We start from the raw sequence: 26,949 nt of genomic DNA, 5'->3' as shown, positions 1-26,949 counted from the left end.
GAAATCAATGAAGTGTTCATTTGCAAAAAAAAGTATTCATATTTGTTCTGCAAAACTAGAAAACAACTTATATATGTTAAAATCGAGCGAAACAAAAACTATTTTAAATATCATGATATTTAAAACAGCTGAAACTCAAAATAAACAACAAAAGATTTCGCAATAGGATTGGGAGATTGGTTAAAAGAGGACTTTTAAATCAGTTAGAAGACAAAGGTTATTTAGAGTCAAATAAACCTTAGAACTCGTGCATACAGATCTCTGTAGTCCAATGAATGTCAAAGAACAAGGAGGGTATGAATATTTCATCAATTTTATTGATGATTATTTAAGGTATGACTATATTTACCTAATGCGTCACAAGTCCGAAGCTTTTGAAAAGTTCAGAGAGTATAAGACTGAGGTTGAGAATCTATTAGGAAAAACTATTAAAACACTTCGATCAGATCGAGGTGGATTGTATATAGACTTAAGATTCCAAGTCTATATGATAGAACATGGAATAACGTCTCAACTCTCAGCCCCTAGTATGCCTCAACAGAACGGTGTATCAGAAAGGAAAAATAGTACTCTGTTAGACATGGTTCGGTCTATGATGAGTTTCGCTCAACTACCTGATTCGTTTTGGGGATATTTTGTGGAGACTGTTGCATACATTTTGAACATGGTTCCTTCTAATAGTGTTTCAGAAACACCTTATGAGTTATGGAGAGGGCGTAAAGGTAGTTTACGTTACTTCAGGATTTAGGGATTCCCAGCACATGTGTTGGTGCAAAACCCCAAGAAATTAGAACATCGTTCAAAATTATGCCTATTTGTAGAATACCCCAAAGAGACGAAAGGTGGTCTATTTTATGACCCTCAAGAAAACAGAGTGTTTGTATCAACAAACGCTATTCTTAGAGGAAGACCACGTAAGAAATCATCAACCTCGCAACAAACTAGTATTGAGTGAGATTTCTAAAGAAGCTATTGATAAAAACAAAAAGAATTGTTGATCAGGCTGGTCCTTCAACAAGAGTTGTTGAAGGAGTTGACACTTCTGGTCAATCACATCCTTCTCAAGAGTTGAGAATGCCTCGACATATTGGGAGGGTTATAACTCAACCCGATCGTTACGTGGGTTTGGCAGAAACACAGGTCATCATACCTGGTGATGACGTTGAGGATCCATTGACCTATAAACAGGCAATGAATGATGAAGATAGAGATTAGTGGATCAAAGCCATGAATCTTGAAATGGAGTCAATGTACTTCAATTCAGTATGGGAACTTGTAGATCAACTAGATGTGGTAAAACTTATTGGTTGCAAATGGATCCACAAGAGGAAATGAGACCAAGTCGATACGGTACACACCTTTAAAGCTCGACTTGTAGCAAAGGGTTATACCCAAAGAGAGGGGGTGGACTATGAAGAAACCTTCTCTCCTGTTGCTATGCTTAAACCAATTAGAATATTTTTGTCCATTGTCACATTTTATGATTATGAAATTTGGCATATGGATGTCAAGACAGCCTTTCTAAACGGAAATCTTGAGGAGAATATCTATATGGCTTAACGAGAGGGGTTCATTGAACAGGATCACGAGCAAAAGGTTTGCAAGCTTAAAAGATCCATTTATGGGTTGAAGCAAGCATCTAGATCTTGGTATATAAGGTTTGATACTGCGATCAAATCTTATGGCTTTAAAGAAAATGTTGACAAACCTTGTGTTCACAAGAAGATAATCAACTCTACAGTAGTTTTCCTGGTGTTGTACGTTGACGATATCCTACTCATTGAGAATGATGTGGGATTTCTAACTAATATTAAGTATTGGTTAGCGACACAATACCAAATAAAAGATTTGGGAGAGGCTCAGTTTGTTCTTGGAATCCAAATTGTTCGGAATTGCAAGAACAAAACACTAGCATTGTCTTAGGCATCGTATATCGACAAAATGTTGGTTCGATATAAGATGCAGGACTCCAAGCAAGGATTACTACCTTTCAGGCATGGAGTTCATTTATCGAAGGAACAAAGTCCTAAGACACCTCAAGAAATTGAGGATATGAGACATATTCCCTATGCATCAGTAGTCGGTAGTCTGATGTATGTCATGTTGTGTACTTGACCCGACATATGCTATGCTGTGGAAATTGTTAGCAGATATTAGTCTAATCCGGGACATGCTCATTGGACTGCCGTTAAAAATATCCTCAAGTATCTTAGAAGAACGAGGGACTATATGCTAATGTACGGTGATAAGGATCTGATCCTTACAGGGTACACTGACTCAAATTTTCAGACCGATATCGATTCGAGGAAATTGACATTGGGATCTGTTTTCACTCTGAATGGAGGAGCAATAATATGGAGAAGCATAAAGAAAGGTTGCATTGCTGATTCCACCATGGAAGTTGAGTATGTTGCTACTTGTGAAGCAGTGAAAGAATCAGTATGGCTTAGGAAGTCGTTCTAAATATGCATTTGCCTATCACTCTTTATTGTGATAATAGTGAAGCAGTTGCAAATTCTAAAGAACCAAGAAGCCATAAGCAAGGAAAACATATTGAGCGCAAATATCATCTCATAAGGGAGATTGTGCAACGAGGAGATGTGATCGTCACACAGATAGCTTTAGAGCACAACATTGCTGATCCATTTACAAAGCCCCTACCGGTTAAAGTGTTTGAAGGGCACCTAGTGAGTCTAGGACTACGAGTTATGTAATCTAGGGCAAGGGAGAGAAAATGCATGGGTATATAATAGCCTAGTTCATTGTATTTATGTCTTTCTCTCTACTCAACATTATAAAACCCCATTAGAATTTTAGTCCAAGTGGGAGTTTGTTGGGTTTTATGTCCTAAAACTCATAGTTTGTAAACAAAAACATATTCTGTTTTTAATAAAGTTATGATTGATGTTTATTTAGTGAAGATTGTTATTGAATAAAGTGAATGTTACGATCATTGATCTAAATCCAATAAACTAAGAACACTCTGGTTATAGTATGATTACTTGAACTATATGTAGAGACATAAGAGTGGATCAAGTTCAAGTATATAGTCAAAATTATCTATAGTATAGGGATAAGGCTAAGTACTTTATTCTGGGGACACTATGGATGCGGTCCACTTTTGTATATAATATAAATAATGTGATCACTAAATTGTGCATGTGAAGACATGTGAGTGGGGGCGTCCTATGCAATGAATATTGCATCAGATCAGACCATGAAGAAAACCACTCTCACTTTATAATGCCGCTTACTATTGAGACTGATTTTTTCATTTGATGACCTAGGTAACTCGATCTTAATCCTGAGCTAACTATGAAATCCTATTTATTCGGAATTATTCTTAGATTTGCATGGGTGAGAGTGGCCCGAGTTCGCCGACTCAATAAGCCTCCCATTTCAAGGGTAAGTCTGGGTGAATAGTTGGGGACATAGGGTCTAAGATGAAATTCACTCTTACCCGCTTTTAGGGACAGTAGAGATGTTGTTCCCTTAAGTACTGGCTCCAAGTCTTGAACAAGGGGGCCCACCTTCTCATTGGCCCGAGAGGGATTCGGCTTAGTGGTTGGCCACAAACCAATTGTTCATTAAAGGATTAGTGGGACTTAAGGAACAAAAAGTAACTTTAGGGGTAAAACGGTAAATTGACCCAGCTCTAGTACGAACAACCTGTGAAGGATCGACTTACTAATCATAGTTATATCAAATGGATAGAAATATATCTATAGTGAGGGGAGTGCAACTACTAGGCTATAGTGGAGTGTCCTAGTAGTTAGCGAATGTTGGTTCACCAGGTTAATGAGTTTAGCCGGTTAATCTCGGATCGTGGAGCCCATGATCTGTAGGTCCATTAGGTCCCTCTACTAGCTCATATCGGACTAAACCTTAGAACAATGTGAGGAGTGAGTTCGAAGTGTTCAAATTCAAATTAGGGAATACATGCTAAATATATACTATATATTTAACCACATTTTGTTTTAATTATGAATTGAACAAAAAGAGAGAATTGAAGATATTTAAATAAGATTTAAATATTTTGATTATGAATAGAGATTCATAATCAATATTTGTCAAAATTGATTGGGATTGACATTTGATTTAATGTTAAATATTAATTAAAATTTTTAATTAATCATTAAATATTATTTTGATTTGAAATTAATTATTTAAATTAATTGTTAAATTAGAATAAAGAAACTCAAAATGTTGACTTCAGCGGGAAAAATTCATGTTTGAGTTAGTGGAATATTGAGTGTTAATCTATAGTTTAACCAAACTTGCATATTTCCACAAATTTGAGTAGAATCTTGAGTGTCAAAATTTAGTTTAACCAAACATGCATGTTTGCCAAATAAACCCCACATATTTGAGCGGAATTTTGTTAACTCAAACTTGCATGCTTGCCGCATAATCCCACACATTTGAGTGGAATTTTGAGTGTCAAAAGTGGTGATCTCAAATTTGCATGAACATGCAAATATGACTATATAAATAGAGTGATCAAGGTACATGAAACTTCTTCCTTGACAAAACCTTAAGAGAAACTTTCACAAACTCTCTCTTCATATATACTAAATCCCTTCCAAGTTTAGTCATTCACCGGATTCCACAATCCCGTTCTAAGGCCGGAGAATAGTAGAGAAGACACTAGTGGTGGTTCAAAATCATTCGTGAGGAAAAATGAATTTGAACTACAAAAGGTTCGTATTCAAACTCATTGAGTTTTAATGCTTTTGAACATGCTAGCTAATTTACTATAATTGATATACGTAGAGTGTCTAAGATCCAAATTGCTTCCGCATGTGTTATATTAACACCATCATATGCAAAATTTTAAAATAGAGGTAACAATAATGTTAACAATAATTAATCACAAATCATATGGCTTCTACACATGAGGAGAGAGAAAATGCAGGTGAGCCACGTGTCATCAGATGGGAGGAGCGACGTATCTGGGCAAGTGGTGGACACGCGTCGAACGCTGAATCTAATGCGGCCCCAGCCGCACAGCGACATGCATCCCTCTGCAAACCCAAACGACCCATGATCCTGTACCAACTCGACTCAACCCAACCGGTGACTCATCAGTCTAGATGACCCGTGGATCAACCCGAGTCACCTGAACCGGACTGCGACCGAGTTTTTGCCCACGCGTGAGACCTGCGACTACTTCGCGCTAGGCATGTGTGGAACATGTGGGTGTGCGTGTAATGCATGTGCACATGTGGGAGAACGTGTGGCGAGCGCGTAAGCTCCTTTTTGGCTTGTTCGACTTCTATTTGCCCGATTTTCTTCCCGATTCCAATTCTAACTCTATTCTTATATGAAATAGGACAAAATTGGAGAAAATCTGTACTTTTGGACATGCTATTTGTGTAAAAACGCTAAACGAAGAGCACTCGTCAATCATGTAAGTTATCGTACGAATTTTTATGAAGCAATACTTGTAGGGATTTCTTGTAATGCATGCATGCTATTGTATTTACCTTAGGTGGTATCTTTCCAGGACCAAATGTACGTAATTTGATTGTTATGAATATGGATGTATAATGTGAAGTATTATGAGAATTATCTTAGTGTTGCAATTATGTTTTTAGCTACCTCTATATATGAATATGTTTAATTCATGTTGAAAGGAGGACGGGTATTTTTGAACTCTGCGCTTCGAGAGCTCGATGTTAAAATATCATCATTAGTCCAATAGAGTCGAGCTCATTAATTGTATGATCTCATTTATATTTATTTTAGTAAAATGATTTAGGTATTTTAGAATAAAGATAATGATATATTTTAGGAGAGAGATCTACATATTTTAGGAATAGATTGCGTAAGCTCTAGAATAAATACCCCTCCACCCTACTTACGTTTTTATCCCAAGCAGTACAAAGTAGTAGTATTCTACAAGGTGTCTTGTCTTGTCTTCTCGATTAGTCTTAATAAAGAGTGCGAGTATTTCCCACAAAGAGTTGTGTTCAACAATCTGGTATCAGAGTCATGCCCTAAACTTAGTCATGACAATAGAATCCTTAAATATTGAACAAAGAATTGTGAGTCTCGAAGGTGTAGTCAAAAGTGACTAAAGTGTCGAACCATTGTTTGAGAGCTCCAGAGAAAGGAGTTGAGCCTCAATTAAGGGGAGACTATTCGAGGCTCCATAGTAGTGTACTTTGTTCGAGGGGACTATTGTTGAGGATTGTTGGGAGTGAGTCCCATAGTCGCTAGTTTAGAATACATCTCCATTGAAATGAGGCCTTTTGGAGAAGCCCAAAGCAAAACCATGAGAGCTTATGTTCAAAGTGGACAATATCATACCATTTTGGAGATCCGTAATTCCTAACATGGTATTAGAGCAAAGTTGGTGTAGGGTGTCTGATCTCTTGTAATTCTTAGTATGCTCTGTGGTTGCAGCTTTGTCTAATCTTCCACATCAGAAACGATTTCTTGAGATTATTAGTGAGTGAGTTTCTTGTGTCGTGAGTAGTCCGTGACTGTAAGTTTTGTGTCGAAAAGACTTGTTTGGTATTACTGAGGTATTGCCAACATGATGGGTGACTTCCAAATCATAAGAGGAATCAAAAAACTTAACAACAACAACTACAAAACGTGGAAAATATGCATAATGTCCTATTTACAAGGACAGGACCTTTGGAGGTAGTTGGCGGGAGTGAAACTACACCGCCAGAGGAGGATTCTAATGGCGCCTTGGAGAATCAAAGTAGGCAAAACAATGTTTGCCTTGAAGACTACAATCAAAGAAGAGATGTTAGAGCATATTTGGGATAAAAAACATCGAAAAAAGCATGAGACGTTCGTGATGTTATTCTCAAAGAAGAACGATACGAGACTACAACTTCTGGAGAACGAGTTGTTATCAATTTCACAATGTGACATGACGATTGCTCAGTACTTCCACAAAGTCAAGTCAATTTGTCGGGAGATTACTAAACTAGACCCGAAGTCCACAATTAGAGAAGATCGAATGAAGAGGATCATTATCCACAGATTGCGACTAGAATATAGAACTTCATTGTTGTTGTACAAGGATGACCTATTCAACCATCACCTATAAAGTCTGAAAATTTGTTAGCCAGCAAAGAAGCCATGACTAAACAAATGGGAGACATCACATTGAAGAGTGAAGAAGAAGCATTCTACACAAGTGAAAGTCGGAGTAAATAATAAGTTGCCTAGCAAAAGTGGATACAAAAACGGTGACAAAAGAAGAAGTCATCAAGGAGCTGCACAACCTGAGAGAGCTCAGAACAATGACAACCAGAGTTCTTAAGGAAAAAGATTTGAAGGTATTTGCTACAATTGTGGGAAGAAAGTTAAGTGAAGGGAATGAACTCTTCATCCACGTAGCGGAAACATTGGGAACCGTTTTGATTTTATTAAGAATTAAAAGAAAAACAATAAATAGGAGAGTAAGAACTTTACCTTTGTAGAAACCCTAGCTTGCAAAACTTGTTGAAGTATTCCAACCATGTAAACATTCTCCATATTCCACAAGTTCTTCCTTCTTATGACTTGAACACAAGGCCGAGGGTTGTGGGAACCTCTTGAAAGAAAATCTCAAAGAGATTGGAAAAGAATAGTTTCGAGAATTCTCTAGAGATGTAATTTCATTCTCCAAAAAAAAGTGGGAGAGGTTCTTATGTCTTTGGCTGAACCCCTATTTATAGAGACTCTTAGAGAATCTTTACCAAATAATATATTTGCCTATCTTATAATATTAGGATATAATATCTTATGCAAATCATACTTGAATATTATAAATATTATAAGATATACTAATTTGAATCTCATTCAAATTTTAAATATATTTTTATTTAATGTACCAAACATTAATTCATTTAATATTTAATTGTATTAAATACAATAAATATATATATATTTTTAATATATCTAATATATTAAATAATAATTTGAACCATTCAAATCAATATATTTTATCTCAATTTATATTTAACATATTAGTATATTAAATATTAATTTGAACCTTTCAAATTAAATATATTTTATCTATTTATTTAATATATCTAATATATTAAATATTAATTTGACATTTCAAATTAAATTTATTTTCTCCTTTATATTTAATATCATTCTTATCACTCCAAATTTTCTTTCAAATAAATTAAACCTTTCAGTGTGAGCTAGCAAGGGAACCTTATGAACTTACAATTATAAGCTCCAATGATACAATATTAATTAATTAGACTTTTTAATTAATTAATTTTCATTCATTAACTATAGGTCACTCCACTATAGACTTAGAGGTGCACTCTTATGCACCGCAGGACAAGTTATGTCCATTGGTATAACCATTACAAGCAAGTCGATCCTTCACGAGTTGATCATAATTAAAGTTGGGTCAAAAGTCCGTTTTACCCCTGTAATTATATTTTTCACCTTAAGTACCACTAATTCTCTAATGAACAATTTTTTTATGATCCAATCATAAACCAAGTCTCTCTCGGCCAGATGAGAGGGTAGGGCCCCATTGTTCAAGTCTCGAAATCAGTACTTAAGAGAACAACTCTTCTACTTTTCTTATATGGAAAGGAGTGAATTCCATCTCATGATATTATGTTCCCAACTACCTATTTGGTAAAGTCCTCAAAATGGTAGGCATATTGAATTGGCTAAAAGAGCAATTCTCACCCGTGTAAATTAAAGGACAAGCCCTCACAGGCAGGAGTTCATAACTTACTTAGGAGAAAAATCGAGTCGCATATGATCATCATGTGAAATATTAATCTTCTAAATTAACGGATTTATAAAGAGAGATTAAATATTTATTGGTCAAGTCTTATACAAACTCAGTGTATAGGATACCCCGACTTACATGTCTCCACATAAACGATTTGGATCAAATCATTTGTAACGATTACAAAGTGGGTCGTATCAATAGTGTTACCAGAATAAGGCACCTAACATTATCCATATACTATAGACTCTTTAGGTTATTACTTGAACACGATCCTCTTGTATGTCAACCACATATTGTTCAAGATTACATTAATAATCTTGGATTTTCATACAATGGATAACAATTAAATTACAAATAAAATAATAAAAATTATTGTTAAAAACTAAATGATTAATTACGAGGCTTTAGGGCAAAAATCTCAACAGTCACATGTCCAGAGATTGTTGGTCCAAAAAAAGTCTCTTGAAAGCAACGTGGTATCCTCTAACATGGCGATGAAGTATGTAAGGATTCAGATTTTTATTTATTTTAGATTTTATGTTGAGATTTTATTTTTGCTTCCAAAATAAAAAGATATTATGCAAGACATTTATTGTCGCTGGAAAAGTTGCTATTTCTAACAAGGAAGTTACTACCTTAATGTAAAAGTCATAAAGACCTTTTATATTTCTATATTCAACTCTCCTCCTTCCTTGGAAACAACTTTTGCTCTCTAAACTTGTTTGAGTTTTCGAGAGTGTCCGAGAGTACGAGAAAAATCGAGTGTGTTAGCCAGAAAAACGTGTGGGGTGGTTCGCTGGATTTTCTTCGGTGAGTGGCCGGAGGGAGAGTCGACTGAAGCTATCGGTGTTGAATACCGTTGTGTGGCTGTCAGGATAGGTGAGGGATGTCGCCGCACCATCGGAATCGGGGTCGTGACGTCGTCGGCGGCGGTGCAGCAAAGATTAGGTTTTCGCGAGGTTTCGGGTAAGGAAGACGAAGGAAACAAGTTGGGTTTAACGTTTGGCCTCTAGACCAGCCCATGGAACGAACGCGAGCCCTGTGCATTTCGACCCAACACGGACGCGTGCTGCAGCCTTGGTCTCGGCTCTGCATGCGTGCTCTCGGCTCGGCTTGACGTGTACGGCGGCTCGGCTTGGCGGCTTAGTTGGTCAGCTCAGCAGCTCGGTATCCCTATGATATATCAATTCCAAGGTTTTCAGCCCTTCCGAAGCTGTTTCTGCCCTTAGTTTTACCATCCGAGGTCAGTATGGTTCCTAACCATTAAAGACAGATTAGGTCGAGAGTGTATTTTGATGAATAACATGAGATTTAGCTAGGGTATGTGATGAAAGGTTCCTACGTTTTTATGTGATTATTATAGGACGTATTTAACTGTTGGGATTAGCTTGTTGTGAGTGACTCCAACCAAGACCATCGAGGTAAGTGACCTTACTGTTGGAGTTAGTTTACTACGTGTTGTATGATGGTGCATGCCCTGCGGCCCCTGCATGCACCATGTTTTATTATGTGATATGACTATATGATCTATGAATTATGTGATCGTTTATGCTATGAAGCGTAATGAATTATGTTGACTGTTTATGTTATGTGAAGTTATGAATGATATGTTAGTAATATATGTCATGAAAATGTTGATCGATGCCATAGATACACGTAGTATTATCGAGTCATGTCATGAGATGCTTCTACAACTGGAATGTACTTTCATGTTGTGTAATATGTCATGTAATGTAAGTCATGTGAGATGCCATGTAATGTAAGAAACGTATATGCGGTGTTAGCAATGCTTATGTAATGCCATGTTAGATATGTTAAGGGACCTCATGCATATATGTATGTCACGTGCATCGGGATTCTTCCCCTTTATGTTACGAAAGAATGAATACGATATTTATGTTCGCCATGATATCATGCGGGCCCTTTTCTGTTCTGTGGTGTCCGGCAACGTGTAATACGTTGTGCCCAACCAAGCCAGACCCAGGGGATACATATATGAGCCCGCCTGGTGGGTTCATGTACACGTACATGGACCATGTGTGAAGGAGTACCACACATCCAACCCTACCTGGAATAGAAAAGCGCCCAAAGCTATGTAAAGTTTATGAAAAGTTAGGTCCCGCTCATATGTTGCATGTGTTTGCATTCCTAACCCCAATAGTGGGGTGACTTACTGAGTATTTCATAAAATACTCAAGCCACGTGCTACCTATAGTTTTTCAGGTAAAGGCAAGGCGCAAATATACGGTTGACGGCGGAGCTGAGAACACCATGAAAGTTGGAGATGGGATATTTTTAGAAGTTTACTTTTATTGGACTGTTTTAAGTTATAGCATTGAGTATTGTTTTATTTGGATTTATTTTGAATTCAGTTATTGAAGGTTTATTTTCGAGATAGGTTTTGTTTTGGATTTATGAATCTTTATGAAAGACTCTTCCAAGGTTATTTATGATGAGCTTCCGCTTAATGAGTTATGTATACATGGGTGACGCCACTAATTAGGTTAATGAAAATTAGGGGCGTTACAAAGTATGAATGGGATGCAGATGTAATATGTCTCATAGAAGAAGATGAGCTAGCACTCATGGCGATGATGGGAGAACATATCAATTATGAGGACGATTGGATCATTGATTCAAGATGCTCAAACCACATGATTGATGATCAGAGTGGTGTAATGGAAGCGGGATGGCTCTCAGAGAAGAAAATATTACCAAGCTTTGGCAACATTGAAGAAATTCTTCCACAGAAGACGGGGGAGAAAACTGTACACATTTGCTTAAGTGCTGATGTGCCTGAAGATTTGAGTGACACTGATCTTAATGAGCAATAAGTGACTCAATCAAGCAAACCTGGTGAAAAGGAAATGGCACCTCAACGACTTAGACGGTCAGAAAGAATCCAAAAATCAAATCCAAAGTATGTCAATATAGTTATTATAGAAGACGAAGTTAAAGAGCCAGAGATGTATGAAGAAGCATCACAAAATACGGCTTGGCAACAGGTAGTGAAGGAAGAAACTAGAGCTTTGGAGAAAAATCAAACTTGGAAACTTGTGCCAAGATCAAGAGATGTTAAATCTATCCTTTGCAAGTGGATTTACAAAATAAAGTGTACCCCGGATGGATCAATTGTGAGATACAAAGCTCAGATTGTAGATCTAGGGTTCTCTCAACAATATGGACTAGACTATGATGAAACGTTTAGTCCAGTGGCAAAGATCAATATCGTATAGGTTCCTCTAATACTTGTGGTAAATAAAGATTGGAAATTATGGCAGATGGATATGAAGAATGTTTCCTTACACGGAGAGTTACACAGAGATCTCTACATGGACCAACTGAAGAAATTTGAGAATGAAGTTGGAGTCATTAGTCAGTATGTGCAAAGTCCGAATAAGCCTCATTTGGATGCACCTCGACAGAACTTGAGATATGTCAAAGGTACAATCAATTATAATCGTTTATACAAAAGAAGTGAAGTTTGCAAGCTAGTTGGATACCGTAATGATGACTATGCATGATATCACGATACCCGAAGGTCAAGCATCAGGTATGTGTTCAAGCTCGATTCGAGAATAATTTTTTGGTATAGCAAAAGACAACCAAGAGTATCATTGTTAACTAGAGAAGTAGAGTACAGAGTAGCGACTGAAGCAGCTGAGGAAAGTACACAGCTGAAACTCTTGATGGAAGATTTGCACTAGAAAATTTACTATCCAATATCACTTCATTGCGACAACCAATCTGCGATTCGCCTAGCAGAAAATCTAGTGTTTCATGCTAGAACAAAGCATGTGGAAGTGCACTACTATTTCATTAGAGAGAAAGTCCTAAAGAAAAAAATCGAGATGCAGCAGATCAAGATAGATGACCAAGTGGCAGTCTTGTTTACAAAAGGGTTAACATGAGAGCATTCGTTGTCAGCTCAACATGGTGCAACGATTGAGGACTAGTGTTGAGGGGGAGCGTTAAAATATTATCATTAGTCCAATAGAGTCGATCCCAATAATTGTATGAGCTCATTTATATTTATAAAGTGATCTGGATATTTTAGGAAAAAGATTTAGATTTTTTAGGAATAGATTGCGTAGGCTCTAGTATAAATACCCCTCCACCCTACCTACGTTTTCTTACCAAGCAATACAAAGTAGTAGTATTCTACGAGGTGTCTTGTATTCTTTTCTCGATTGGTCTTACTAAAGAGTGCGTGATATGAACTAAGAGACATCAATCATAACATATGCTTCAATGAAGATGTGAAGAAAATATTGTTGAAATTATCAAAAGATATTTCAATTCATGCAACATTGAAGAAGAATGAAGTTTCATGTTATAAATTTTGGGTGAATTTAGAGTTATTGTATTTCATTAATGTATTTTAAGACTATTTAGTTACTTTAGGTTACAATTACATAAGGGCTAATTTTGGCCATAAAGTGTGAATGTTACAACTCTTATAATGCCTTTAATAGTTTCGTTTTTTAGGCTATATAAAGCCCTTGTATGTTGTATTTGTAATTAGACTTGGAAAATATAGTAAAAAGGAGCATTAGTGCTTTCTTTAGCCAATGGCTAAGTTTATTTGCAACTCTATGTAGTTTAGGTTGCATGTAGAATCATTCAAGCTCGACATGATCAATCTTGCTTGTGGAGTGATTCGAATCTCAATCAAGTGTTCTTGTCTTGAGATATTTGATCAACAAGAATCATTGAAGCTAGACATGATCGATCTTGCTTCTGGAGTGATTCGAATCTCAATCAAGTGTTCTTGTCTTGAGATATTTGATCAACAAGAATCATTGAAGCTAGACATGATCGATCTTGCTTCTGGAGTGATTCGAATCTCAATCAAGTGTTCTTGTCTTGAGATATTTGATCAACAAGAATCATTGAAGCTAGACATGATCGATCTTGCTTCTGGAGTGATTCGAATCTCAAACAAAGTGTTCTTGGCTTGAGATATTCGATCAACAAGGTAATCTGAATCTTATTCCTCTTGTATTGATTCCTTATCTTATCAGTTCCAGATGAATAAAGGAATCTAGTGGTAATAAATAAAAATCAAATTGAGAAGAACCGCAGAGGAAACATATATCCGATCTTGAGCTTGAAGCTCTAATACCAAATGATAAGATAAGGAATCAATACAAGGGGAATAAGATTCGAATTATCTTGTTGATCGAATATCTCAAGCCAAGAACACTTTGTTTGAGATTTGAATCACTTTAGAAGCAAGATCGATCATGTCTAGCTTCAATGATTCTTGTTGATCAAATATCTCAAGACAAGAACACTTGATTGAGATTCGAATCACTCCACAAGCAAGATTGATCATGTCGAGTTTAAATGATTCTACATGCAACCTAAACTACATAGAGTTGCAAATAAACTTAGTCATTGACTAAAGAAAGCACAAATGCTCCTTTTACTATATTTTCCAAGTCTGATTACAAATACATCATACAAGACTTTATATAGCCTCAAAAATGAAACTATTAAAGGCATTCCAAGAGTTGTAACATTCACAGCCATAATTAGCCATTATGTAATTGTAACCTAAAGTAACTAAATAGTCTTAAAATACATTAATGAAATACAATAACTCTAAATTGTAATCCACCCAAAATTTATAACATGAAACTTCATTCTTCTTCAATGTTGCATGAATTGAAATATCTTTTGATAATTTCAACAATACTTTCTTCACATCTTCTTTGAAGCATATGTTATGATTGATATCTCTTGGTTCATATCAGTGCGAGTGTTTCCCACAGAGAGTTGTGTTCAACACTTGAGGGATGTTATCGCCCCATTGAACATGTATGTTTACTTTGCATGAATTATGTATGATGATGCTAGATGATAGTTTTATGTACACTCAGTTAATTTCCATGACTCACATTTATGACAAGTCTGGATTTGTAGTTAGGGTGAGAAGTCACTAAGTATAGAGCTAACCTTTCCCTAGAAGCCTAATAGACCACCAGAGCATACGAACCACCTCAGAAGTACCCTTAGGTTGCAAGTTGTGTGATTGGTGTCATATCTTCGTGGAATGACGTTTTTAGATGAGTATGTACTGTATGTATGTTATGGTAAAATTACCGCTATGCCCCTAGGTTTAGATTTCCAAGGACCATGTTGTTATATGTATCATGCAAGACAATAATGAAAATATGCATGACTAGAATATGAGTTGAGCAATAGGGATGAGTGTGGTATGCATGATATAAGATATAACAAAATTGCCCCTATGATGAGGTTTATGATGAATGATGTTTTATATGTTTTCCGTTGTTTTAGAAAGAATTATAGACTATTGTACTCCATGCTTCAGGTGATTGATGGATGTTAGCTCTCTATTGAACTTGTTTTACTTGTATGTATGCACGATATAGTATGTGTTAGCCCCAAGTGTTTGACTCTGTGCTCTCCCTATGGAGCATGTTTATCAGCACAGAGCTAGAGCGTTAGAGTTAGGTTGGCCAAACGATGATCTAGGTAAGGACATCGTCAGTAGATTGAGCAACATAGGATTGTGAGTGAAGGTCAGAAAGTCTAGACCTTAGTGCTCCAGACTAAGAAAGACTCAATTTGTCAAAGTAGAACAACCTGGAGTCAAAGTCCGTGTTAAGCCACGTAGCCACCCTATAAACCCAATAGAACTCCTCAACTCCCAAATATGACCAAGGCAAAATTCATATTGTGGATTTACTCACCTATGTGATCGATTGACATATCTCCCTAGAAAGCATGCATGAGAGAACTTTGTTAACATTAGGGCGCGACAACTAGTGCGTTTTACACGTTGACCTAGTTTCAAACGTTTCCAGTAGACCATGTACCTCAGGATTGTGAGTGGCGATTAGAGGCCTAAATCTGAGTGCACCTAGAGAATTGGATTAGCCTTTTGTAGTACATTGAGCATGGATTACTTTCCCTCATATTCTTGTGCAGACGCATACCTATAAGAATGATTTCAAATCGTGTTTCTCTCGATGTTTTAGCTACACGAGAATGCACAAACCTATATGTGCCTAGTTTATGAAAACGGCTATTCCCCTTATGGGTACATGTGCATTTTGTTGGGAATGAATGTTTCATTCGTGTAGGAGAAACATTTGGATTCAACTTTACACTACAAGAAATACTGGATACGATAACTAAAGAAAAATGCTATAATAGACTTTTTATAACCTTTTTTATACGTCCTAATCGTCGTATTAAAAGTCTAGAACTTTTTATAGTCTTTTTGTATAGAAAGAATGAATGCTATAATTGAATATGAAAGTATAACTTATATACGTTGCTACGAAAAAATATTCTATAGTGCTTCTATGAAAACAACAATATATTAATATAGCTATAGCTAAAATAATGCGTTAAACTTATAATAGCATTTTTCAATGCTATATTATAATATTTGTAGTCTTAAAGAACAAAGTTATCATACCAAGATTAAAATAGCGTCAAGTATATTCACAACATTACATATATATGATTGAAAAGAACGAGGAATTGATAAATGAGATCAACAATGTGTGTCAAAACCACAATATAAATAAAATTTCAACATTCTCCATATGGTTATTTCAAACATAAAAACAAACAATGGGCATAATAGGTAACACTCGAGCCAAAGATAACAATTTATTTTCAAAATTTTCCTTTAGAAATAAAGTTTTATTGAAGATTCAACCATGAAAAGGTATTTTTCAATCACGATCAATTCACAAAACTTGCTTAGGATGTTGAAGACATTGAATCTAGACTCTTGCATCCTCCAAATCCACCAAAAAATGAATAAAAAGGAGAGGTAAGGAAATCAAATTTTTGTACTCGATTTTACTCTCGATCTGTGAGATTCCTGTAGAGTTAGGTTCTGAATTTTTAATATGTTGTTCTTGTGATGATACCGCTCAACTTCCATGAAGAAACCTCGAGTCAAATCAGAGCAAAAAGTGATGCCCTGATAAGCCCGGTGAGTTTTTAGTTTTGGACGAACTATTCGTGGGTTTATTTCTCTTCGCAATTAACGAAACATAATATAAATAATTTTGACAGAAATATGGATTAATACTCTACCATTGTGGTGAAGGAATAAATTTGATTCGAGTTTGTAAAATGATGAAGGAAAAGCTTCTATTGAAAGGACATGTGATGCACATCAATTAAGACATGTCTTAGAGTCGAGTGTCACAATCGCACCTCAGAATGAAAGAAAAGTTTCTATAGGAAGGACGTGTTGCACATCGATTAAGACATGTCTTAGAGCTGAGTGTCACAATCACACTCTTGCGATAACGGGATAGTGATTGTGTGTCATTTGTTCTAACCTAGCGAACAAGTCATCCGTGAGAAATTCGGATTTCGCGGACAATGTTAGTGTATGCTCGAGCCTCGGATCACGTTTGCGAGAAATGTTCTAGAAAATGTGACCAAGGAAATACATTTGAAAACAATTTAAAAGGATTGAAGTAAAAAATGTTATATGGCTATATGCAAAGAAAGAAACACCACGACTTAAATAGCATATAACTCAGGGTTGGAAGAATAGACAGCTAGTTGTCTTCCCATATAGAACATCTTAGGACGTTTTAGGCTTGACGAATGTAGACATGATTTTGGTGACTGGTCATACACCCTTGTATTAACCCGACATGAAATGGTAAAGATCTATCTAAGATGAAAGCATATAAAAGGGGTTGAAACGAACATACGGTCATGGACAACACGTCTTGGACAAGCATGACCAGGATATCCGACATGCGGCCATAGGCAACACACCTTAGACAAGCATGACAATGACACCGAGGACACGCATAACCCCTAGGAGCGTGGCTTACTCGCATGTATACTTGCACATAATAGACCTTCTAGCTGCGTGAGGAGTGCATGGTGAGCTCCTTTTCTCCCATTCAACATGCGTTCAACTCTTATTCGTCTCTATTTCGATACTAATCTTATTTTAACTTGAATTAGGACTTACGAAAGAAATTTCAAAGAATTTGGAGCTCATAGCAAGTAGAAAACCAAGCTTGGGAAGGCACGTATCATCCATTTAAATCGCCATTAAGACTTTTCACAAGTAGTACTTTTAGGGGTCGCTAGAACGTGCTAGCATACAAGTATATTTTCATGCTTGGTTAAGACTCTAAAGGGGTAATTTTGGATAAGTGTATGAAAAATTATGAAAATGTTCCTGGTTATATGTGAGGATGGGATATGATTATATGTGATCCAGTTGATTGATGGATGTTATCTCCGTAGAACTTGCACAAGTGTTTAGATTATGTTCCCATGCTTTAAGTGATCGATAGGAACATCTCCTTTATCAAGCATGTAGAGGGAACTAAGTTAAGATTAGGACGCTAGAACTAGAGTACTTTATAAACGTGAACAGCGACTCTCGTCACCAGAGATTAACTTTCAAAACTAAATATTCCGAAGTAGTTTTGCGCATGAGTTTGAGTATCCCTTAAAGCTCACACTACTGGGCCAAGAAGTAAAATATATCCGATTTTGTTAGATGAGAATGAAGATGAGCAAGTTAAGAGTATGTTTGTTACACAATTTTGTAACACTTTATGGCAGAATTTATTCTCCAACATCATCTTCCTTTTCAAGAGGTTTTCATTACCCCTATATATATAAAAAAAGGTTTTTATATTTGTTTTATATCTGTAGATGTAGTACACAATCAGAATCAAAACTAGGTCGTACCCACTTTCCTTATTTTCTACGGGCATATACTTCATTTCATAAATCTCTATTTTTTATATAATACATATTAATATTAAAGTTTAAAGTTATTAGAAAAGGTTGATTTTTTATTTTTTTTCTTTCGAAAAAGTCATGATTCATGAAAATAAATCTAGGGGAGATATGGAAGGGCTTATAGTTTATAGGATTAAAGCATGTAGTGCTTGGATTCCTCTTTGCCCATGACCGGCAAAAAAAAAAAATGGAAGGACTTCTTCTCTGGTGAACCAATACTATAGAATTTAAAAGTGGGTCTTTTATCGGAATAGAATAAACCTTATGAGAATTGATTCGATTAATCAATATTAGTCTTACACTTTTGCATCATCAATATTTTTTTTTTTTTTTTTTTAAGAACAATAGATGGGCTAAAGATGAAAATCTTTCCAAACTCAATAATTTCAATAAGCTTTATACAAAAATAATTTTAACCATAACTTTTTTTCAAAATTATATGTGTGTATATATATATATATATTTTCAAGAAATTGACGTCTTTTTCATCTTTTTTATAAGTTACATAGTACTTATGTTTTATATTGCATTGGATGTATAAAAAAAAACGTTTTAAAATTTATTAGATGGTTAAAATTGTAACAGTTTTGAAAGATTAAAATTAAAATGGTAACATTTATCTAAATTTAATAAAATGAAAAGTTTGTGATTAAAATTGGTTCTCCAACCAGTTGCAACTATTTTATTGTAAATAATAGAGTGGTGGAGGAGGAGAGGGATAGTGAGAAAAAGAGGGTTTAGGTAGCATAGGGGCAAATCAAGGGATGGAAGAAGAGGATTTATTAGGTAAAGAAGAAAAAGTGAGAAAAAGAAGCCAAATCAAATGAATGTGGTACCCTTGCAACATGAATGGCTATTTTTCAGCATTGAAAGCATCTAAGATATGGAATGGGTAAAAAGGAACCAACCTTGGAATTCAACTTTCTTGAATTCAATCAGAATCAGAATCAGATTCAGATTCAGATTCAGATTCCTCAAACAGTTCACAAATGTATAAATTATGTTGAAAAAGCCTGGAAATCTTGTTAGGCCATCACCATCACCATCACCATCATCCTACTTCAATACAAAACTACACAATTCATTCATTCATTCATTCATTCATGATATCATATATAACTTTCCTGCATAAACCCAGGAATGATTTAAAGGTCATCATCATTTATCATCTTCTAAAAACTCATAATACAGTGTAGTGATGTGTCAAGGCAGATCACCTACTAAATAATAAATATATAGCTTCCCATTCAATTCCCCTTCTACACATTTTTACACAAAACTAAACTACATCTTTTCTATTAGGGATGAGCCGAGCGAGTGCTTGATCGAGCTACCGAGCATATACCTCTCTTTTTTATTGTTCCTTCCTCTTTAATAGAAAATATCAATCAACCACCAATGGACATAACCATCATGATGCTATGTGGTCAAGTCTATATATTGCAAAGGACAGACCTTTGAAGCATTTGGACTCACAAGAGGCCACTTCCACCACAACACCATTTCACGTTGTAACTCCAATTAGTCTCAGCTGCCAATTAAATAAAAACATATATAACATCTCAGAATCAACCACTCTAGTAATGTGGATACGATCGTGTCAGTCCATTTCATTAAGGGAAGCAAACTTACGATGTTGTTCTGTGGCTGCCCTGAGTAGAAGCCTTGGAGAACCACAGGCAGCACGTTACAGGCAGCCAGAACATATATCACCAATGCATGCTTTCCCATCCACTCCATCACCACATTCATGCGCCTCCATCTGTACACATCAACCTGCATCAACCGTACACAATGTCGCTAACCGTGCTTGTCGATAACCATGATATAGATCAGAGAATGAAGTTGTTTTATACCATCAAGTATATCCCCGTAAAGAGAAGTCCGGCTGCACCAGTAGTGACACTCATGTAACTAACTGTATAAAGAACCTTATTTATATGCATCCCTGCAAGAGAATTTGAGTTACTATTTGTCCTTGTCCCTTCAATCTTTCTATCATATCATCAAATCGACCGAATCTCACTCACCTACGAAGTCTAACCCAAGGGCCAACACAATTAAACAAGAAGAAGGAATAATCCAATGAAGCATTCTGTCTCGGTGATCCTGCAAGTTGATAAGATAGATAAGAAATTGTTGTGTTCTACATAGGAGAGACGAAAAAGAATTTACTCATGCACACACGAGTGTATGCAAAAGTACAATGTACGATGCAGTGTCTCACTCACTTTGAAATGTACAATGATATGCCCGTAATGCAAGCCAACCAAGCAGGTCACGACAGCCATCACTGTGCTACAAAATTCAACGAGATACGATAAGAATAACAAACTGAAACTGCAGTAAATTTTGTGCATTGCCTCCAATTTATTGCATATAGATAGAATCAAAATAAAGATGGATACCTTAAAATTCCTTCGGGATCAAAAGGAGCTTGACACCAAGAAGGAGCATTAGGAGGCAATGGACCATAGTCTGGTGAATTAATGCTGCATTGCTGAGAACAGACAGAACAAAAAAAGAAAAGAATGAAGTATCAGGATAAGCACAACCTATAGGGAGTAAACAATAGTGTCCTCAAATATTCACCTCAGACCGTGCATAAATAGGTCTTTTATACAGATGTTGAATACCAAATATCTTACGATCTATCATTCCCACAGCATTGCAGGCTGGTCCAGTGTCACCACGTGTGCCACATTTCACCTGAAATTGGGCATCAAGTGAGAGAGCCATTCAAGCAACCAATTATAACTAACTAATCCGGTATTCTTAACCCATCAATGAAAATAATATGACTTAAAAAGATTCAATGCTCACAGAAAATATCTTTGGAGAGGCCATATTGGAAGTAGATTGACTTGGAACTTGATACTCCCAATCAGGAACGTACAGTCCATATGACAGGACAAGATATAACGTAGTGAGGATGACAGCAACAACCCTGTTGAGAGGAAGTTGGCAATATTTAGAATAAATATAAAAACAACCATGAAAAATGAGTTAAAGAAGCCCAATATTGTTCCAATGAAAATCGAAAGGTTAGATTGAAGAGATACAAATTTAAAGAGGAAAAAGAGAAGAAAAAGACATTCAAGAATCTTACAGCTGCAATTGATACTTTCTCCGCAATGCAGTTTCTGAATTCACATAATCACTTCCCTTTAGCCATATCTCACACACAGCTGCCAGAAAGTATGCTATTGCAATTCTCTGTAGAGAAGGGAAGAAAACCATAAAATAACTGGAAAGAGTAACGAGTAAATAGCAAACAATTGAGGAAACAAACGGTACAGCGTCACTGTAGAGGAAAAATGTTACCTGTAAGATTCCCATCCATCTAATTTGCTGGATATCCACTCCATAAGTTAGATTGTTTATGCCATGGAGAAAGCCTCCTGAACAGAGAAGATTACTTTTTCAGCATGGACCTCACAAATTAATGCACTGTACCTAACTCGCTCAAATATTTAAAACAATCTCCTATGCATTGAAATTTAGAAAGTTCACTAGTTTTGATTAATTCCCTTCCGGATGAGAGAACACGTTCTAAGTTTTACATTGAATAAATATTACATTTTACATTGAATAAATATTGCATTTCTCGTAACTTACCTTGAAGGAAGAGGCCTAAGAACAAGAGCTTCAACGTCCGTAACACAGCCTTCTGAGTTGCAATGCCTCGGCTTGGAATTTTCTGTGTAAAGGGAAAGGGAAAATAAAAGCGAACTCTTCACGTGGGGGAAATGGTCAACAACAATAATAATCTTCTTAATGTTGGGGTAAAAAGTAGTTGGAATAGTGGAATATAATACATCCTACAGAACTTATTCAAATTTGATTTTTGAAATTCTCAAGTTTAGTAAATGAATGGCAATGACATGCCAAGTAAAAAGAACATAATTCAAATTTTAAAAATAAAGACATTAGTGTTTTTGAAGTTTTCAATTGCTTGGAAGTTAAAGGGCAAATGAATAAAGAATCACCTTGTAAGCAAGGGCAAGCGAAACTCCAACAATGAATAGAAAAAATGGCATTACAAGATCTGCCAGGGTTAACCCATCCCATGGTGAATGGTTTATTGCAGGCATAACCCCACCACCATAGTCCACCACTATCATTAGCTGCAAACAAATAATGATAAAAGGGTGCAATTAATACATTGTATTAAGTTCACATAATAATCATACATAACGTTTAGTCTTTTGTAGTCTCTGTAACGCTATTGCATTATTTTCCACGCCAAATGAATAGTCATTAACCCCGTAACGCGTTTGAGAGACGTTACACAATAGAAACTTCACTTCTAAATACAACATCAAAGCCAAACAAAATGCGCTCATAATAATTGATACCCAATTGTCAGAAGAAAGAAGAAGCGTCTTATATTCAGATGTATGAATCCACTGATCACGTAATGTAGACCAGATCAAGAAACTATTATTGTTTTGTTTTCTTTCCCATTGATCATTTCCATACCTCATTCAATAGATAATTAAAACAAAGTCAACTTATTGAACCTGAGCTTTTCAACATGCTCGCCACAATCAAACTACATGAAGATTTCTGTGTAGAGGCAGCATAACTTATGAAAAGAGAAAAAAAAAACAAGGGATGGGTCAGGTTGACCTTGCATTAAAATAAATTATGAGAAAAAAAAGGTCAGAATTTAAAGTTCTCTCTATCATGCCCCAAAATTATATAGTAAATTAGAATTACTGGCTCTAAAGTTGCGAACTTTCTAACTATTTCCTTCCAGAGAACTCCAAAAATTGAATCCAGCGCCCCATGGTTGGGCATGGCGACATGTGAAGTATCCAAGCATGTCAGTCCTCAAAGCAACTTTGGTTGGACAGTAACCTAACCGATAAAAAGAAAGGTTGCCAAATCGGAAGCCAACAAATTGTTTAAAATAATTAAAAGCACCAGAAAGATTATGCTGAACAGCTACACCTAAATAAACACGGGTGAAAAATCACATCAAAGGAACGGGTCAAAAGATGCAAATGGATCTTTGCGTATCCGTCTAACATCTGTGCATAAAATGAGTAAAGTTGCCGCAAGGAAGTGTTTTGTTCATGGTTTCTTCAGGGCAAAGCCAGAGAGAAAACAGATGAAAAAGAAGGGTTAAAGGGTTCTTCTCCTTTTTCTTCTTCAAGCAATGTTCTAAACCGGTCGCCATTGAAGACGACCAGCAAGACCATGAAGCTTGCTTGCTGCGTCATCATGCATGTCCTACACAAATAATGTGCCTGCTTCATTGCACGCGGTTTGGTATAATATAATTTTTAAACCCAATTAACGACCCCTCCTGTTTCTGCCACCACCAAACTATATGCTTCACCGATCAGCATCCCGTTTGTTTATTCAAAAGAGTTGACAAGTGGATGGTGATAGATTGAAGAACATGATATATCTTTATTTAAAACAAATAAGGAGAGGGAGGGGATAACTTGAAATTATGGTAAGAACTTTTTTCTTTTTTAGAAGAAAAACCAATGGGGGAATAATTCATTTCCAAAACAAAAAATTGGGAAACATGGTCAGAATTAGGTTTCATCCCTTCCCCTAAAATCGCCTCAAATGAAGGAACTCATTTCATGATTCGAGGATCAGAAAACCTACAATTAATACTGAAACCCTCTTCCCCCAATCAGAAACTTCAATTTTAAAAGTCAAAATAGATATTATTTCTTCCAATCTCCACCGATGGCCGGTAAAATTCTGGAAGTCAAATCCTGATATTTTTGTTTGTTTTAAAAAAATAGTAAAACACAAGACCACAATGAGACCAATGTTCTTTCTCCTCCAGTCCATCGGCTACGAGAAATCTCAATGGCCGATAATACAAACAAGAAATAAGATCATTCCATCCAATCGAAGAACATCAACAAAATCCAACCAATAAGTTCAACAACGAAAGCAATAAGGGGAAAAAGAAAGAAAGAAAGCAAGAAAGGAAATGAAACAAAATGATTACCGCAACAGTGATGCCGCGAAATACATCGAGCGAAGCAAGACGTTGGGCTTGGCCTTGGGGAGAAGATCGGAGAATGGGCCTAGCCGGAGAGGAAAATTGGGCGTCATCGAGTTTGGAAGAAGCAGGAGGAGTTAAGGGATTGGCATTGTGAAGAGGAAGAGGAGATCTGGAATGAGAATCAAGAAGAGCCATCTCAACATCTTCATGAGAGTGATTACAGTGGTGAGAAACAGAGAAGAGAGTCAGGGAATCTGGATTTATGAGAACAGCAGTCTCATTGGCGAGATCACAGTCATGGAGTGGTTTGATGGAGTCGTACTTCCCCATATCCTTCCGGATTGGCATTCCAAGAACAGGAAATGAGCGGGGAGTTTGAAGAAGGCGAAGAACAGGGAGATGGAGAGAGGTAGAGTTGGAAAAGGAAAGGGAAGAGGAGAGAAAAGCTCCCCCGCTGGGAAGGAATGGCTCCCAGTTTCCCCACAATACTTTGCTTTCCTTCTGCAACCCCTTTTGTGTCTGCGTGAATTAGTTCCATTGGACCCTCTGCTTCCTTCTTGCTTATTTATACCTCCAACCAAACTGGATGCAAGACAGAAGCCACCCAGAAACCACAACATTATTTTTATTTTATTTTATTTTATTTTATTTTAATTTAATGTAATTTTTTTTTCTTCCTTTTTAATCTTTTCAAAATTATTCTGGAATTTTATAATTAAAAAAAAAAAAAAAAAGATAAAAAAGGGGAAAATGAAAGTTAGGAAATTAAAGAGGAGTTGCTGTTGGGTTTCCGACGGAGATTCTGTATTTATTTTTGAAGCGTGGGAATGGGAATCATAAATGAGGGGAACGATAGAAAAGTAAATAGGAAAAACTAAAAGTGATCCGATTATGATAATTATCGGTGGTTTTGTTGGGACCGTCAAAAAGCACGTGACACGATCGCAGAATGAATTTCGGTTACTGGGTGTTCAAATAACTCGTGAATTCAACCAATTTAAAATATTTTTACCCAATCCAAATCATAAAGGTTGATAGAGAATCAGAAGTTGAACGAGGATTAATGATCCAATCTTATCTTAATTTTAAGATGATTATGAATATATAAAATCCAAGAACGGAACCCAACTCGTGTAAAAGAATATTGGTTTGGGATCGAACACATATGTAGGGTTGGGTTTGGGTGAGAGGGCAAAATTGGGTGTGACCCCTAAGGTGGAAGTGCAAAGTGAAGGGGGCATCGTATTGTTGGTTGACGTGGCGGCTGTCCATTCCTCCGTTTTTGGCTTGGCTTATCTGCCACGGGGGGTGGATACGCCACCTTCTTTTCATCATCTCATCCTCTCTAAACGCCTTTGCATTCAAATCTTTGTTTCTTTTTCGTTTTATGGATGGCAACCTCATTCAATTCAAAGCTAACTCATATAACGTTTTTAAATAATAATTAATGTTTTATAAATTTAAATTAACTTTATTTTGTTTAAATATTTATAAAATATGACAAATATTTATGATGCCGTTGTGTTTTAATTTTTTTAATTAAAAAAAATTGATCATAAAAAGTAGGATTAATAACTGTTAAAATAGATTTTAAGAGATTTTCTTTAAAAAAGCTCTCCACTTAAAAACTTTTGCCCATTCAATAAAAACCTAAATTATTTTAGAATCTCAAAGCCTAACTTAATTTAAGCATCATTTTCATATTTTTATTCGTACAATTATTGATAAAATATAATATAAACAAAACGTGTATCAGTGTAAGATTTAATCTAAACGCAACTTATGTGGCTAAAGCGTATGTTACTCTTTAAGAAAGAATATATTTTCATTTTATTTATATGTCTATGATTTTTTTAAAAATTATTTGAAGAATATTAAGCTAAATAAACAAGCTTTTTCTATTTGGCATTTAACTTTTGAGGCACTTAAATGACACCTCCACTTGAGAAAAGATGAGCTGATGAATGTTTTGGTAGAAAAAGTAGTAGCATTTGTGAAAAGAAGGCTGTCGATATAGCAACAGTTGCAGGGTGTCCTTTTGTAGTAATCATGAATTAAGTATGTTTCCTTTTGAAAAAAAAAAAAAAAAAGGAATAATAGGAAACTATGATCAATTTGAATTTTTTTTAATATAGATGTTAATTATAGTTCATAACTGTGGTTAGATTAGACCATATTTTATGGTTGAAATTGTAAGATTAGACTTCTTTAGCATTAAAATTGTTAGATTAGATCATTTCTTTAGGGATATTAGGACCACCAAATAAGCACTAATCAGTACATGTAGACATTTATAACGCATCATCTAAAATAAGCACTAATTGCATGGTAGGAAAGCAACATACAGATGCATTTCCAAAGAGAAGTTGATGGAGAGTAACCTAAAGGCGACAATTTGGTACCGGTTAACATTTATGGACCCATCAAACCTCCTTCCAATAGTAAGAAGAGACATTTCATAAGTTTTATTGATGAA

At 35.9% G+C, this 26,949-nt stretch overlaps 1 protein-coding gene across 1 annotated transcript; it reads right to left on the bottom strand.

Moving 5' to 3' along the window:
• Positions 1-19,585: 19,585 nt before the first annotated feature.
• Positions 19,586-25,062, bottom strand: LOC111442267 (heparan-alpha-glucosaminide N-acetyltransferase-like). Its single transcript, XM_023079589.1, has 13 exons — positions 24,477-25,062; positions 22,483-22,620; positions 22,112-22,193; positions 21,818-21,894; positions 21,603-21,709; positions 21,317-21,440; positions 21,086-21,202; positions 20,902-20,993; positions 20,725-20,791; positions 20,524-20,602; positions 20,350-20,441; positions 20,126-20,269; positions 19,586-20,024 (listed from the first exon to the last, which is right to left on the bottom strand). Exons 1-13 carry the CDS (start codon positions 24,819-24,821, stop codon positions 19,998-20,000), a joined length of 1,491 nt encoding a protein of 496 aa, XP_022935357.1. The 5' UTR covers positions 24,822-25,062; the 3' UTR covers positions 19,586-19,997.
• Between the last annotated feature and the right edge of the window lie 1,887 nt (positions 25,063-26,949).

The sequence above is a fragment of the Cucurbita moschata genome, unplaced genomic scaffold, assembly GCF_002738365.1.
Source record: "Cucurbita moschata cultivar Rifu unplaced genomic scaffold, Cmos_1.0 Cmo_Scf00004, whole genome shotgun sequence".
In the NCBI taxonomy this organism is placed as follows: Eukaryota; Viridiplantae; Streptophyta; class Magnoliopsida; order Cucurbitales; family Cucurbitaceae; genus Cucurbita; species Cucurbita moschata.
This window is presented reverse-complemented; position numbering and strand designations above follow the sequence as displayed.